Source organism: Schistocerca nitens, chromosome 7 (genome assembly GCF_023898315.1).
Source record: "Schistocerca nitens isolate TAMUIC-IGC-003100 chromosome 7, iqSchNite1.1, whole genome shotgun sequence".
Lineage (NCBI taxonomy): Eukaryota > Metazoa > Arthropoda > Insecta > Orthoptera > Acrididae > Schistocerca > Schistocerca nitens.
In genome coordinates, this window is record NC_064620.1 from 579,323,320 (window position 1) to 579,339,843 (window position 16,524).

The 16,524-nt window shown below is 43.5% G+C and overlaps 1 protein-coding gene across 4 annotated transcripts in view; it reads right to left on the minus strand.

Annotated features, from left to right (window-relative positions):
- LOC126194912 (suppressor of cytokine signaling 2-like) overlaps window positions 1–16,524 on the minus strand; it is a 327,850-nt gene that overhangs the window by 12,101 nt on the left and 299,225 nt on the right. Inside the window, exon 1 of one of the 4 annotated variants that reach the window (XM_049933277.1) lies at window positions 6,512–6,721. The exons of 2 other annotated variants lie outside the window; for them this stretch is intronic. In XM_049933277.1, coding sequence (XP_049789234.1) covers window positions 6,512–6,592 — 81 coding nt within the window. In that variant the 5' untranslated portion in view covers window positions 6,593–6,721. Of the gene's footprint in view, window positions 1–6,138; window positions 6,484–6,511; window positions 6,722–16,524 lie in introns of those variants that run through there. One more of the 4 variants, XM_049933279.1, reaches the window with a different exon arrangement.

Sequence of the window (16,524 nt, forward strand, 5' to 3'; positions counted from 1 at the left end):
AGTAGCGTGAGCAACACTACTAATCATAATTAATTTTTGACCTTTGTTGTGGTAGGGTTGTTAGAAGCAGAAGGGAAAAGGACGGAGTGTAACGGGGCTGGCAGATAGCGATGCCCGGTGGAGTCGACGCACCTGGACCGCCGACTCGACCACTCAAAAATCACCCACATGAAGGTGAAATTCTGCAAATTTGGTGGCAAGTTCCTATGGGACTAAACTGCTGAGATCATCGGTCCCAGGCTTACACACTACTTGATCTAACTTAAACGAACTTACGCTAAGGGCAACACACGCACACCCATGCCCCAGGGAGAACCCGACCGTAGCAAGGCGCCTTAGACCGAGAGGCTATGAACACGAACGTGTCGGGCAGGCAAGCCGCTCTTCTAGGAGCGGGAGAGGGCGGGGGGGGGGGGGGGGGGGCACACGGGGATTGGTGGAATGGTCAGCGTGTGAATTGTCGTTTTAAGACGTGATTTTTAGGGACTACACTGATATTTCAATGCGTCATATCTGTTTTTCTCGCCTTCATTTGGTCACAAAACGTTCGTCTTCTGCACAGGCGAATCAAATCTGCACTTACAGTGCAGAATAATGACCATGTTTAGATTTCGTAAAAGGACCGAAGATGTCAACAGCATCTAATTCTCCACGTTTAACGAAAATGATCGGAAATAGTGTTGTTCTGTGCGTGGCGGCGAGTGATTTTGTCTTTTGGCACAGTTCAAATTAAACTCCAGCAGATGTAGCGCGTAAAAACGTGTCGTCCTTGAAAATCTCACAAGAGGGCGCCCCTACTCGTCACAGCCGATTTCGCCCAGATTTATGGTATTGCAGTGCTCGGTAGCTCCAGATGGCCGAGCGTTTAGAACAAATTGGTTCCAAGGTTGCACTTGGCGCAGCGGGCAGAGTACGTGGTTAGTCCGAGTCTCTCTGCGAGTTTTTATTTTTATGTTCAATTTTAGCATTAATTACACAGCAAACAAACCGAAATATTGCCCAATATATTAAATTTATTTATATCTTCATCAAAGGAATGTAAAAGAAAAGCAAAAGAAAATTCCGGATTGCAAATAATTTCCTAGAAGGAAGTGTAGTTACAGCGTCCACGAGGACTCTGCACATAGCTTTCCCGGAAGTGAATGTAATTAAAGCGCACAGGACTTAATACTCCGCTAGTTTCATTTTGACCTCCGAGCAGCCCTCAAAGTCTGCAAACCCTCCCTGTCGTTACGATGAATGTTGTCCCACCATATATAGCTCACCAACCGTAAAGTAATAAAAGAATCTAATTTTACGTACGAAGCTTTCGTGTACGCCTCACATACCTTCCTGGAATTTATTTTTGATCCGAAATTCACCTATGCCTTTCCTTTCCACGCCTTTTATGAAAATATTAATAAATACAATACATTGAGCATTATTTCGGTTTATTTGCAGTATAAATAATGTAAAACCTGAAAATAAATAAAATTTGGTTTCCGCGTAGGGAACCGACGTCACGACACTCGGATTATCGTTCTGTACTCTTCGGCTGCGCAACGCAACACGACACAAATAGCTCAAGCCTCGCACCGAAACTGCTATTTCTTCTAAACTCTTGGCCATGTGGAGTTCCCAATTCCTTCGCTTTCATTTCTGGCCAGTCCCTGCGTATACAAAAAATGTGGACGAAATCGGCGGCGGTCCCCTTGTTAGTTGTATTCGAAAACACGCGAGTCACAGAGAACATTGTTACTAATGATGGCGTATTAGTAGCAGTGCTATGCACAGACTTAATTGATAATGCATATTTATATTCAAATTACATGCATCGAATTTCAACGACTCTTGCGGCTAAAATGTAATCGCTTGATTTCTTGGGCCATGTCTAGCGGAACATACATTTTCCGTAGTGTTCCACTTCACAATGGCCAAATGCACAAAAAGCAATTGGCGACTTTATAAACAAATAATTTTGACAGTCGACACCGACAATGGTGTATATATTTAAAAAGAAAAATTCGCTGCAGGTGCCCCGCTCTTTGGGAATTATCTGTGATTCCAAGGTCTCTCTTTTAAAATGAAACGAAACGATCTATGGCATTGTTGTACGGGGCCCCATGCGGGGAAGTTCGGCCGCCGTATTGCAAGTCCTTTGACACCACTTCGGCGACTTGCGAGTCAATGATGAAATGATGATGAAGAACACACAACACCCAGTCATCACGAGACAGAGAAAATCCCTGACCCCGCCGAGAATCGAACCCAGGACCCCGTGCGCGGGAAGCGAGAACGCTACCGCAAGAGCACGAGCTGCGAACATCTGATGGAACCGTTTTGACTAGGGCCCTTCGACAATCCGTGACGCACCGTGAGAACAAGTCTAAATTATTTTGAACAATGTTCACTCGAATTACTTTATCGTAGATTGATGCAGTTTCAGACGAGCGGAGAGCTTCGGCATTTTCGTGTGAAATATAGTGGACATATTTGCAGTATCAGCGAGTCTGCAAACTTTCAATCGGTGATCATAGAGTACGGCACTGTCAATCTGTGTCACAATTTTGTTGGTTGTACAGGTTTTCGCTGTCGTCAGCGCTTGTATTCTACGGACGTGTTACCACTCTTAATTTGATCAGCCGAAGTTTTAGCCATTGAAACCAAAAGGCAAGGCCAGTTTCATAAATTAAATTCTTTGTACTGGTTGAGAACAAACGTTAAAAACTAAGTTCGTGACTCCTTTTTTTGCAGTAATCGTAACATATGCTAATTTGCAAGATCGATGTAAACTGCGCGTTAGGACAAGAATATTGACCTCACTGGACGGGAATAATGTTCGTCATGGAAATAATTCCATTACGATCCGTGCAGTAATCTTGACGATCGCTGCCATTGGAGAGAATGGTATGCCCGGTTGAGGTTTCGCGTAGGTTCGATAACGCAATCACAGTACGGTCAGATTATTGCATTAGCTGACTTCTCAATGCAGCCGAGGAGGAAATTTAAAAGGACATTAATCACAGATGAGTAACCTCGCCCCAACAAAGGTTAGTTTCTTAGCAACTGGAGACGGTTAACGTTGGTAACTGCTTCGCGTTTTAACAGCTTCTACAACCTCACAGTCCCTGTCGGCTGCAGTGACATGCCAAGGACTTATCACGAGTATGTCAATGTAATGTAGAAACAAAGCATACACTTTGTGGGATAGAAGGTAGCATGATCAAGGAAAAAACTCTTCTTATTTGCTCACTCACCGCATCAAAAGCTCTCTAAAATAACAGTGGTACGTTGTATAGTTGCTACAGCATTCTTGGGTGGAAGTCACGAGATGGTCAGATCTTTCGCGTATTTTTTATTTTAATTAATCAGCATAGAGGACAGATATTCCTGCTTGTTTACTTTCAACGAGGTTTACTGCGCTGTTCCAGCTTAATAAAAACATACAAAAGCCTGTGCCATTTCACCCCGTTTCCACCCGGTGTATCGAACAATTTTTCCCGGCACTTTGTGCTGTGGATATCTAGTATCACATAAGCACTTACGATATCCGTAAATTAGCAACATTACATTCTCCCCTTAGCACTTCACCGCGCACGCAACTCACGCTTAATAAAAAAATTGGTAATAATAAAGACTAAACGGCAAACGAGTCTTCTCTGTACTGCGAGCGCCGAAGTGGACAGCACGCCAACTTACTTTGATGGTTCACTGAAAGATCGGCAACCAGCACATCACGGGTGAGCACCAGAGAATCGAGCACAACCGGATGCTGTTTGCTGGCGTTCGCGTGGATTCGAATCCACATTCCACATTAACGATTATTGCATACTCCACTCGACTTATGGGTCTACGTTTTTCATTAGTTGGTTTAGGCAAATAATGGGCTTAGTCCCGTTTTCGCCTCAGGCAACTTCAGTGCAATATAATAATTACCATATTTCATGGTGTATTCATACACCCAATAGGCCGCTTCTGTTAGATGAGAACAAAACTGTTACCCCTGCCCTGATCCGTTGGTATCTAGGCTGTTGTGGGAAACAGACTAAAAAAGACCTTAGCGCTGGCAATTGGATTCTTGTTTGAGGCTACACAAAATGCGCAACTGTGCTACGCAATGGTAACGACGAACTTGAATCTTTCTCCCGGCATGCGGGAAATGGAGGACGAGGAGGTGGTTCCACGACACACAGTACGACGGCGATCACATCAGTGGAGACGCAAGTGTCGACGAGAATGTTCGCGTGCCTATTAGTGCGGCGAAGCAGAATACAAAACGCCAATACGTCTCTGAACGCTCAGTAATTAACCTTTAACGTAAGAAAGCAGATAGTGCACGTAATTACCTAAAAACAAAAGAGATTGAGATTATCTGCTCTCGAAATTTTACAGAATACGTTTCAGATGAATGGTATCTACATGTTTCATCATTCCATATAAACATTTCATTTTATTTCAACATGTACTCTTGGCTTATCAACGACGTGATTCATTGGAACCGTATAGACCTCAGAACTGACTCAGATTGATACACCGAGCATGGGATATGAGGCGTATGTAGCCTTATCGCCAACAATGGGTGAAAGTGTCGCGTCTGCTTAACTTATACGCCAATGCCGAGGAAGGCAGGCACGGTAGTTCATCACTAAACAATATCTGCCGACTGAATGGCGTAGCCGCCCCGCTACCAGACTGACACCCGAGAAATAAAGGAGGGGGGAAAGAGGGGGCGGATGGAGGTGAGAAGTCACTTTCACTGCGTCTGTATTGCCTAGTTAGTTCCGCCGTATTAATGTAGAAAGCTAGGGGTAACCACACGCACTAACTGCCGAGCTCATGAACGTTGCTCTGTGAACGCAATAGTGCATACAACACTAGACATATATGAAATCACAAATGATCCCTGTAAAACAAAGAACTCAAATTGTACGTGAACAACATCGGCGCCTTAATTCTATTGAACAAAAATAGCCTTGCATATGTATAATGTAGAATTCTCGATTTATAACAGAAGCCGTAAATGTTCTTTCCTCCCTCATCCACTGGGCACTCACTAGCAAGTAAATGACATTCAAAAGCGGCATGTAAAAAATATAGTACGTAATATTGACAGTGAGATGAGTTAAATAAGTGGCCTTTCAAGTACTTCGCTTCCAAAGAACTTGCTTCCCAGTGCAATAGTAAACTATAAAACGAAGTGTTTTCTATCTCTTATCTCAGCAAGGAAAATTTTGACTGTACGCCAAACGCAACAATGATCAGAACTCTCAACAACAGAAACGAGATTTGCACAGCGCCACAGACATCACGGACCTACAATTTCTGAGCGCTTTAGGGGTAAAGGAATTTCTGGCGGTCAGAAAATGTTTTGGAATGGTGATAAAGACAACAGTGATGCCACAGTGGCATACAACAATAAGAGAAAATGAAGATCCACTTCTGGGTGCCAGTTATGCATGATGCTGATGCCGACACAGCTGCCAACTGAGAATAATCCTCATTTCCGCCGGAGTTCTGCACACCCAGAAACGATTCTCACTAATGCAGCTGTCGTGGGGTAGTGAAGCTGAGTGAGAAAAGGGAGTTGTTCAACGATAAGTGGAAGTAGCTTTTGGAGAGCTTTCCTTTCGTAGCTGCGAGGTCTGTCTGCGTTCCTCACCGGTCAGAAGCATCGTGAGGTATGGAACGGAAGGCCAATCACCAGCATTAGCATGACATGGGCGCTCACGAGAAACATGCTAGCCCAGAGACCTGTATTAAAAGCGACACGACGGCGTAGTTATCGTCGGCAACGGTGTAAACTTCCGCTGCTATTTCTGAGATCTAGAAACCAGCGCTACCGAGAACACTACCTCGCGAGAACTGTATGTCGCAACTTCTTACCGAGAATATAGCTTCCCACTGCCACTACCGCGAAGACCGTTTCTAACAGGAACACGGCTCACATAAAGAAATAAGCATAAAACACTGCAATGAAACCAGCAATGCTTAATCTCTACACAGTTGCTATCATCTAGTATCTTAAGAATATGCGCTACGAAACGGTAATGAAAATTGTCAGAAGCTTTGCCGACGTATGTGAAAGGAGCGAGTTCTCGTACTTGCTAAGCCAACGCAGAAATCTCTGCACTTTAAAAGCAGCAGAGGTGCACTACTCACAAATGGGTAAAGTGCCATCGCGAATGCAGCACTGGACGGTAGCGGTGATCGCCGAAGACGACGAGACAAGTAGCTTGTTAATCGAACAATGCCTGCGCCACTTTCACTGTACAATTGCAACGGTTGTTCTATACAGAGAGAAGGCTAGTGCAACGAAAAGCAGCACACGGCAGGAATTGGTAACTTCTGTAGAATCACAATCACAATGCCAAACAGAAGTTCGGCGCTTGGCATGACACACTGCACTGGCACATCGCTAGGACACACTGCTGAGATGATCCGTGGAGCACAGGCGTGGACAAGATAGTTCCCGTTTTCATTGAAGTTTGTGATGAGAAATAATAGCACGTCATATCCGACGTTGATTGCGTACCACTTCAGATGTTCCGAGTGGACTGCAGTCGAGGAAGGACCGTGGCGGCACGAAGCGACAAGTGAAAGCGCACGCAGACATGGCGGCGGCGAGCGATCGGCGGGCGCCTGTTGCTTGCTGCTAGCTCCACGCCGTTGCTTGCGTTGCCCGCGACGCGACGAGTACGACTGAGCGAGTGCTACTCGCGCTGCGTTCGGGAAGGCTGGCCGAGCCGCGTGTGCCGACTGGCGGCTGGCGTGGTGGGGGAGTACGGCGAAGCGCCGTGCGCCGGGGAGGGGAGGGGAGTCGAGCGTGGCGGGTGGGGAGGGGAGGGGCGGCAGAACATGCCACGGCTTCCCCCCACTGCGGTGCAAGGAGCCGGGCTTCCACAAAAAGCTATTATTGTTATTTCCGAGAAGGCCGCGCCGAGGCAACGCCAGCCAGCGAGCTAACGAGTGAACGAACAGGCGAATGGCGGCCTGGCGCCGCTTCTGGGTCATGCGTAATAGCTGCCGCCTCTATTCTGGTCGTCAGTCAAACGTTTTAGGGCGCGACGGCACCAAAACTGCGCATCACGAGAGACATGTTCTGAGTTAATCATCGCTCCGTGTGAAGTTATTAGAGACGGGAACATATGACATAAGTATTTATGCAACCATCATGAAGTCATGTGAAAGTATAAATCATAAAATAATTGTACTCCGATAGGAATACGTTAAAACTGTAAATAATATGAATTTCCATTTCATTCTTTGTGTGAAATACTTTGTCTTTAAAACCAAAGAAATACATACTTTGCCAGAGACTCTACAAACGAGCCAAGATTACTTAAACGACTAAAATCTATGGAACCTTTTCTCAAAACAAATGAAAAAGCTATCCTCAACTATTCTCGCCATATTAAGATCTGTTGTCCAGCTGCCTTAACATAAGCATGCATGTTCCATGTACTCTCTGTCTGGTTTAAATAGAGCGTATTATTGTAACAGTATATGTGTGACTTCTTTAGTAGTATTGGGCCTGATAAACTCTATGTTGATAACCGTAATTTTGTTGGCGACGAATTGTTCGAATGTATAACGAAAGAACGCTTCTCGTGTTCTTTCGTTATTTATATTGTACCGCTAAGACCGAGTTGCCGATCATTTCTCTCAGATCCTCGCGTATATGTTTACATAAAAGTTTTTCTCCATTTGATAGGAGAATTATAACAATGGCCTCGGCAATCGATTCACTGGTTTGATGTAACGTACGTCACCAAAACCAACTGGTGGCCACCGAAAATAACCATTTTGTATTTTTGCCGTGACTTACAGGGAAAATTTTCATCAAAAAAATATCGCAGGCGTATTCCTGTTGTAAATTTAAGACGGAAGTTCTTCAAACACTAGCTTCCTCAAGCGTGCTCAAATTCGGCGCATCTCTGGAAAATTTTGATTCTGTGGCTTCGCACACAAAAGGAAGAACACCTTTCCATTTCCGGCACTTTTAACTCTTGATGTCAAGGGCGGTGATTGTTGTCGTAATCTCGAGAATTAGAACTCAACGGATGAGGCACGAAAACAGACGTGATTAGGTTCATTCGTGTCTCCGAGAAAGACTCCCGAGTTATAAACCGATGGGGAATCAGACCGGCAAGGGCCTTCTACTAAAGTGAAACTACGGGAAACTAAATCTGGAAGGGTGGGCTAAGGACGTTTCGAAACAGTCCACATCGATCGGACGACCATATCAGTGTTCTGTTGAGATTTGCGTTTCTGTATTGTGAAATCTTTCTCCTGAGTAGTCCCCGCCCGGGGATCCGAATGGGGGACTATTTTACCTCCGGAATATTTTACCCAAGACGACGCCATCATCATTTAACCATACAGTTAAGCTGCATGCCCTCGGGAAAAATTACGGCTGTAGTTTCCCCTTGCTTTCTGCCGTTCGCAGTACCAGCACAGCAAGGCCGTTTTGGTTAGTGTTACAAGCCAGATCAGTCAGTCATCCAGACTGTTGCCCCTGCAACTACTAAAAAGGCTGCTGCCCCTCTTCAGGAATCACACGTTTGTCTGGCCTCTCAACAGATACCCCTCCGTTGTGGTTGCACCTACGGTACGGCTATCTGTATCATTGAGGTACGCAAGCCTCCCCACCAACGGCAAGGTCCATGGTTCATGGGGGAAGGAGGCGACGAGGATGGGAGAAAGAAAACTGGCCTTCTACGGATCGGAGCGTGGAATGTCAGATCCCTTAATCGGGCAGGTAGGTTAGAAAATTTAAAAAGGGAAATAGATAGGTTAAAGTTAGATATAGTGGGAATTAGTGAAGTTCGGTGGTAGGAGGAACAAGACTTCTGGTCAGGTGAATACAGGGTTATAAATACAAAATCAAATAGGGGTAATGCAGGAGTACGTTTAATAATGAATAAAAAAATAGGAGTGCAGGTAAGCTACTACGAACAGCATAGTGAACGCATTATTGTGGCCAAGATAGACACAAAGCCCATGCCTACTACAGTAGTACAAGTTTATATGCCAACTAGCTCTGCAGGTGACGAAGAAATTGAAGAAATGTATGATGAGATAAAAGAAATTATCCAGGTAGTGAAGGGAGACGAAAATTTAATAATCGTGGGTAGGAAAAGGAAGAGAAGGAAACATAGTAGGTGAATATGGCTTGGGGCTAAGAAATGAAAGAGGAAGCCGTCTGGTAGAATTTTGCACAGAGCATAACTTAATCATAGCTAACACTTGGTTCAAGAATCATAAAAGAAGGTTGTATACATGGAAGAATCCTGGAGACACTAAAAGGTATCATATAGAGTATATAATGGTAAGACAGAGATTTAGGAACCAGGTTTTAAATTGTAGGACATTTCCAGAGGCAGATGTGGACTCTGACCACAATCTATTGGTTATGAACTGTAGATTAAAACTGAATGCAAAAAGGTGGGAATTTAAGGAGATGGGACCAGGATAAACTGACTAAACCAGAGGCTGTACAGAGTTTCAGGGACAGCATAAGAAAACAATTGACAGGAATGGGGGAAAGAAATACAGTAGAAGAAGAATGGGTAGCTCTGAGGGATGAAGTAGTGAAGGCAGCAGAGGATCAAGTAGGTAAAAAGACGAGGGCTGGTAGAAATCCTTGGGTAACAGAAGAAATATTGAATATAATTGATGAAAGGAGAAAATATAAAAATGCAGTAAATGAAACAGGCAAAAAGGAATATCAACGTCTCAAAAATGAGATCGACAGGAAGTGCAAAATGGCTAAGAAGGCATGGCTAGAGGACAAATGTAAGGATGTAGAGGCTTATCTCACTAGGGGTAAGAAAGATACAGCCTACAGGAAAATTAAAGAGACCTTTGGAGAAAAGAGAGCCACTTGTATGAATATCAAGAGCTCAGATTGAAACCCAGTTCTAAGCAAAGAGGGGAAAGAAGAAAGGTGGAAGGAGTATATAGAGGGTTTATATAAGGGCGATGTACTTGAGGACAATATTATGGAAATGGAAGAGGATGTAGATGAAGATGAATTGGGAGATACGATACTTACTGCGTGAAGAGTTTGAAAGAGCACTGAAAGACCTGAGTCGAAACAAGGCCCCGGGAGTAGAGAACATTCCATTGGAACTACTGATAGCCTTGGGAGAGCCAGTTCTGACAAAACTCTACCATCTGGTGGGTAAGATGTATGAGACAGGCGAAATACCCTCAGACTTCAAGAAGAATATAATAATTCCAATCCCAAAGAAAGCAGGTGTTGACAGATGTGAAAATTACCGAACTATCAGTTTAATAATACACAGCTGCAAAATACTAACGCGAATTATTTACAGACGAATGGAAAAACTGGTAGAAGCCGACCTCGGGGAAGATTTCCGTAGAAATGTTGGAACACGTGAGGCAATACTAACCTTACGACTTATCTTAGAAGAAAGATTAAGAAAAGGCAAACCTACGTTTCTAGCAGTTGTAGACTTAGAGAATGCTTTTGACAATGTTGACTGGAATACTCTCTTTCAAATTCTAAAGGTGGCAGGGGTAAAATACAGGGAGCGAAAGGCTATTTACAATTTGTACAGAAACCAGATGGCAGTTATAAGAGTCGAGGGGCATGAAAGAGAAGCAGTGGTTGGGAAGGGAGTGAGACAGGGTTGTAGCCTCTCTCCGATGTTATTCAATCTGTATATTGAGCAAGCAGTAAAGGAAACAAAATAAAAATTTGGAGTAGGTATTAAAATCCAGGGAGAAGGAATAAAAACTTTGAGGGTCGCCGATGACACTGTAATTTTGTCAGAGACAGCAAAGGACTTGGAAGAGCAGTTGAACGGAATGGACAGTGTCTTGAAAGGAGGGTATAAGACGAACATCAACAAAAGCAAAACGAGGACAATGGAACGTAGTCGAATTAAGTCGGGTGATGCTGAGGGAATTACATTAGGAAATGAGACGCTTAAAGTAGTAAAGGAGTTTTGCTATTTGGGGAGCAAAATAACTGATGATGGTCGAAGTAGAGAGGATATAAAATGTAGACTGGCAATGGCAAGGAAAGCGTTTCTGAAGAAGAGAAATTTGTTAACATCGAGTATAGATTTAAGTGTCAGGAAGTCGTTTCTGAAAGTATTTGTATGGAGTGTAGCCATGTATGGAAGTGAAACATGGGCAATAAATAGTTTGGACAAGAAGAGAATAGAAGCTTTCGAAATGTGGTGCTACAGAAGAATGTTGAAGATTAGGTGGGTAAGTCACGTAACTAATGAGGAGGTGTTGAATAGGATTGGGGAGAAGTTTGTGGCACAACTTGACTAGAAGAAGGGATCGGTTGGTAGGACATGTCCTGAGGCATCAAGGGATCACAAATTTAGCATTGGAGGGCAGCGTGGAGGGTAAAAATCGTAGAGGGAGACCAAGAGATGAATACACTAAACAGATTCAGAAGGATGTAGGTTGCAGTAGGTACTGGGAGATGAAAGAGCTTGCACAGGATAGATTAGCATGGAGAGCTGCATCAAACCAGTCTCAGGACTGAAGACCACAACAACAACAACATTGTGAAATCAAGATCATACGTCCAAGTTATTGGTGTTCCAGCAGTATGGCCCACAATACATTGCCGTGGTTACAAGAATTCTGACGAGTTATATCTCAGATGTTATCAAGACGAAAATCTCAAGCGTGCTGTTCGCATGTTCCATCGAGACAGCAGTTTGAACGTAGGCCCTAGTGTTGTTGTCTTTTTTTACGGCGAGAGTCGATATTTTGAATCGCGATTTCGAAAGGAGTGTGGGTTTTAAATACGTTGTTAATATGCATATCCTCCAGAGAGAAAGAAAATAATTACCACATCAATATGCGATGTACGTCACGAGTATAACACGATATAAGTAACCGTGTCTCGTGAGCGTAAGTAAAAATCAGAACATGCTAAGCATAATCAAGTGTATGTTTTCGGTTGTATCGTCGATTAGTAAAGTTTTCAATAATAACGGTATAGTTATATAATTCTTCCCGTGATAAACTTGTCAGAGGCTTACTAATAGTTAAAGTACGAGAAATGAAGGCGCGAAAATGAATTTTAAGTCTTCCTCACTGAAAACAAACATCGCCTCTGTTTTTCACCATGTTTTTCAGATAAATAGTTTGATTGCTAACCCTGCTGCACCTTAATAGGATCTGGTGAAACTTAACTGGCAGCTAACCTCGTGATATGGTGGTTTGCTCTGTTGTCTACAGACACGAAGGTTCCAGGTTCAATCCCCGATAACCGTGATAACTGTGATGTAACAATGTTCACCCGCTTTCGTGAGGTCAAATGAGAAGCTGTTTAATAAATTATGCATCTAAAATTAACACTCAAGCCGCTGAAGTGGTGACAAGTCAAAAACTGGCTCTAGCGTATGTAATGTGGTCAAGGACGATGCTGTTGACGTAGCTATTACCCAGTAAATCTTTAAGACGAAGTTCTGATGTCTGGAACAGACTAATGCTTAAACAGAAGTACAGCAAATGCTAGTAACATTTAAAAGTGCAACTTCTAAACACAATCTAGATATCGGTAAGGAAAAATTAAAAAAAAGTGAAGAAAAAAGGCAGTAGGACTGTTCCAGAGTGACTGACTTCTGTCTTTCTTCCGGTCGTTTTCTGACTAAGTTCTTATGCTACTGATAACCTGGAAGATATCGTCAATGAAATTAGCCGATATAGACTGCATTTGCGTGCCAGACTGTATTTGAGTAAATATCGTGTATTAAGTGGATTGGTGGACCGTAATAGTAGGGACAAGTAATGACCGTAAGTTAAAATTTTCGAATGTCCGTGGAAATGTCAAACAGGCACGTCCGGTGTTAAGAAATTTGTCGTCGGATAACTTTCTGGCAGTCCAGTGGCATATGCTGCAAGCAGCACTGTCCTATAGTTACGGACGTCACAGACGTAACAGATATCTCAGCCTGTACAGGAAGCGAGGGTCTAGAAGCGATGCTGACGTACTGTAGTATGTGCTGAGAGTCCCTTGCGTCACTGCGGCTTCTTACGTGGTTCTCAGCGAGGCAAGTTGCGCGAAGAAATCTGTCGTAATGGCCACGTAGGAAAAAGACCAGCGCCTTGCGTACTCTGATAAACTGCTCCCTAGTCTTGACAGGCTTTGGTGAATCTTTCGTAGTGCCTACGTACACCGCTATCGCTGCGAGCCCAGCTTCCGCAAGTGTTTGTTTCACTTCGGCGCAAAGGAATATTACTGGCCCCGTCTATATCTTCGATGTTACAAGTACTGTGTGGCATTGGCTATGGTTAATGCATTAGTTAGTTAATTGCAGTTCGCGGCTCGTGGTCTTGCGGTAGCGTTCTCGCTTCCCGCGCACGGGGTCCCGGGTTCGATTCCCGGCGGGGTCAGGGATTTTCTCGGCCTAGAGATGACTGGATGTTGTGTGTCTTTCATCATCATTTCATCCTCATTCACTCGCAAGTCGCCGTAGTGGCGTTAAAGAACTTGTGGAGCGGCGGCCGAACCGCCCCGCGAGGGGCCTCCCGGCCACCAACGCCATACGCTCATTATTAGTTTAATTGTATATGCAAACATGGTTCGGAGTAAATTACATCCTTTCAGCCAGTAAAGATGAGAAAACAAATTATAAATTATTCTTCTTCTTCACTTTACGGCGTCGGCTAATAGCCTGTTCAGTCTTCGTTGCAGCCATCTATTCTTCGGTCGTCCCACATCTCTCTTTCTTATTGGTTTATAACTGATTCTGTACTTAACTAATCTGTCTTCCCTCATTCTGTTGAGATGCTTTTTTTTTCATTTTATGCATCCTTGCTCTGTTTTCCATTTGAACAGTACATAATAATAGTGCTTGGTATTTGATCTCTGAAAAAGATACGTTTGTTCCTGTACAGTAACTACAAACCTGTTCTTCAGGGCTTCAATTGGAATCATTACATAGGGTGTCCCACAAGAAATGGTCGATATTCAGGGATGTGGCAGGAACGATAATTCGAAGCGAACAAGTCTTTAAACATAGGCTCTAAAATGCATAGCTCATATGCTGTGAGCACGTCTTCATCTTCGATACTGTGCAACAAATCTCTTCAACTGCTAGCTCTTTGCCCTCCACGTTTTCGGGGGAGGTAGTATGGACTATAACAAAAAAAAATTGTCCAGTAAACATGGGCTTGAAGACGCATACCTTAAGAGGTAAGAGGACTTGTTCACCTGCGCTACTGTGAAATACCTCTCTTCCGCTGAACACGTTCCCGTAACTCTTAAGATATGCATTTTAGATGCCATGTTCACTAGAAAATTTTTTCTTGTTTTGTTCCGTACTAATCCCTTCCAAAATAGAGCGTGCATAGCAGAGATTTGTTTCACTGTATCGGAGATGAGGAAGTGTTCATATATCTTAAGCTGTGCATTTTAGAGTCCACGTTGATAGACATTTTTGCTTCGAATGATCGTTTCTGTCATATCCTGAACATTGCCCATCCATCCTGGGACACCTTATATAACAATATAGAACTGCTGTTTATGGCTTCACAAAATCAATACGAAGAATAAGGTGCATGACACTATTCACCCTCTTCGTTTAAGGCGAATCGGGTCATAAATCCGGCGAATAGAGTCAGCACAAAAAGAAAATTATCTCATTAAAATAACAACACATTTCACTCTAACGGACATTTTCTTTTTCAATGTAATAACACATTCCTGATGGTAACATTCTCTGCCCTTGCCTTGACACTCAATAGTCACCAAGTTTTGCCGATACTGGATCAGCGTATTTAATCTAGCTGAGTTCACAAGATGCGTCGTTATCTTCATCTGTTTGATCAGAGGGTTCTTAGGAATCTGACATACATGATTCATCCTGTGGGTGTAGTCTCTTCTTAATCTGACGTTCGCCGGCCGGAGTGGCCGAGCGGTTCTAGGCGCTTCAGTCTGGAACCGCGCGACCACTACGGCCGCAGGTTCGAATCCTGCCTCGGGTATGGATGTGTGTGATGTCCTTAGGTTAGTTAGGTTTAAGTAGTTCTAAGTTCTAGGGGACTGATGACCTCAGATGTTCAAGTCCCATAGTGCTCAGAGCCATTTGAACCATTTTTTAATCTGACGTTCCCTCGATCTGCCGGACTGAGAAGACTTTCATTTAACAATTTTATGGGGATGTAAAAAGGAGTTCTTTCTGTTTCCTGGCTCAAAACTTTGGTATAGACTTCTTTGGAAACGACAAGAAGATTACGTTTTCATCACTTTTTTAAGAGTGATTATCACATCCACAAGAAAACCTAAATCGGGCAAGGTAGAAGAAACATTTTACCCATTCGCCAAGTGTGCAAGTTAGGTGGGTCGTCAACATATTCCTGTAATGTGAAGCACATGCCGTCACCAGTGTCGTATAGAATATTTCAGACGTGTTTTCCTGTGGAGGAATCGGTTGACCTATGAATTTGCGATCAAATGTTTTCGGTTCCTATTGGAGAGGCACGTCCTTTCGTCTACTAATCGCACGGTTTTGCGGTGCGGTCGCAAAACACAGACACTAAACTTATTACAGTGAACAGAGACGTCAATGAATGAACGGTCAGATCGTAACTTTGCGAAAATAAAGTAAGTAAAATTTTTACTCGAGGGAGGACTCGAACCAAGGACCTCTCGTTCTGCAGTTACTCACTCTAACCACGGGACCACGGCGCTCCTCAGCTTACACAGTCCTTGATGTTGCATATCTTACACTTGGACTACTCAGTTTGTATAATTTGCTTATTTTTTCATAGTTCCACACAACTTCTTCCTGTTTTATCGATTGATCTGTGTTCAGTTTTTCAAGACCTATCCACTGTGTCAATTTATAACTAAATCTGAGGGGGGTGCGATGGGGAGGTTCCCTTGTTAGCAAGTCTTCTACTTTCCAACGTATACACTGAGTTCCAACAGTCACCGCCAGGTGGCAACACTTTCTTTACCACTTCGTATGTCGCAGTCAGGAGGAAATTTCTAGAATGTAACCGATTTACCTCCCGACCTGATTCGGCCGACCGTACCCTATAGAAGAATCATTTTCGAAGCTACCAGCTCGCCATTCACGAGAATGGTTTTAGGGAAACCACGGAAAGTCCAAACCTATATAGTCGCACATTGATGTGAAACCCAGATAGCGACCTCGCCCGTGGAAGAATGTTTCGCTGAAACTATTTAAATAATAAAACACTTACATTTTTTTTAATACGTAGTACGACATGTTTCAGGACTTTCTTCCCATTTTCAAGTGATGTGGGATGTCTACGTGCGTGTTGTTCTGCGACATTTCATTCATCACAAACGATGTTATGCGAAAGTCGCTGGAACTAACTGATCCGAATGAGAGATTTTTTTATTTGACGTTTGCAGAGAACGAAAGATATCGCTCACTTCCCTGATCGTGTACGTGGCTGCGCTACAGCAAATAAGACGCTCAATAAATTCAACTTTAACGGGTTTAACATAAACGCAGCAGCTGTACTACGGAAATTTCCACCGATCGTTAGGGAAGCTCATTGATTGCAACACCG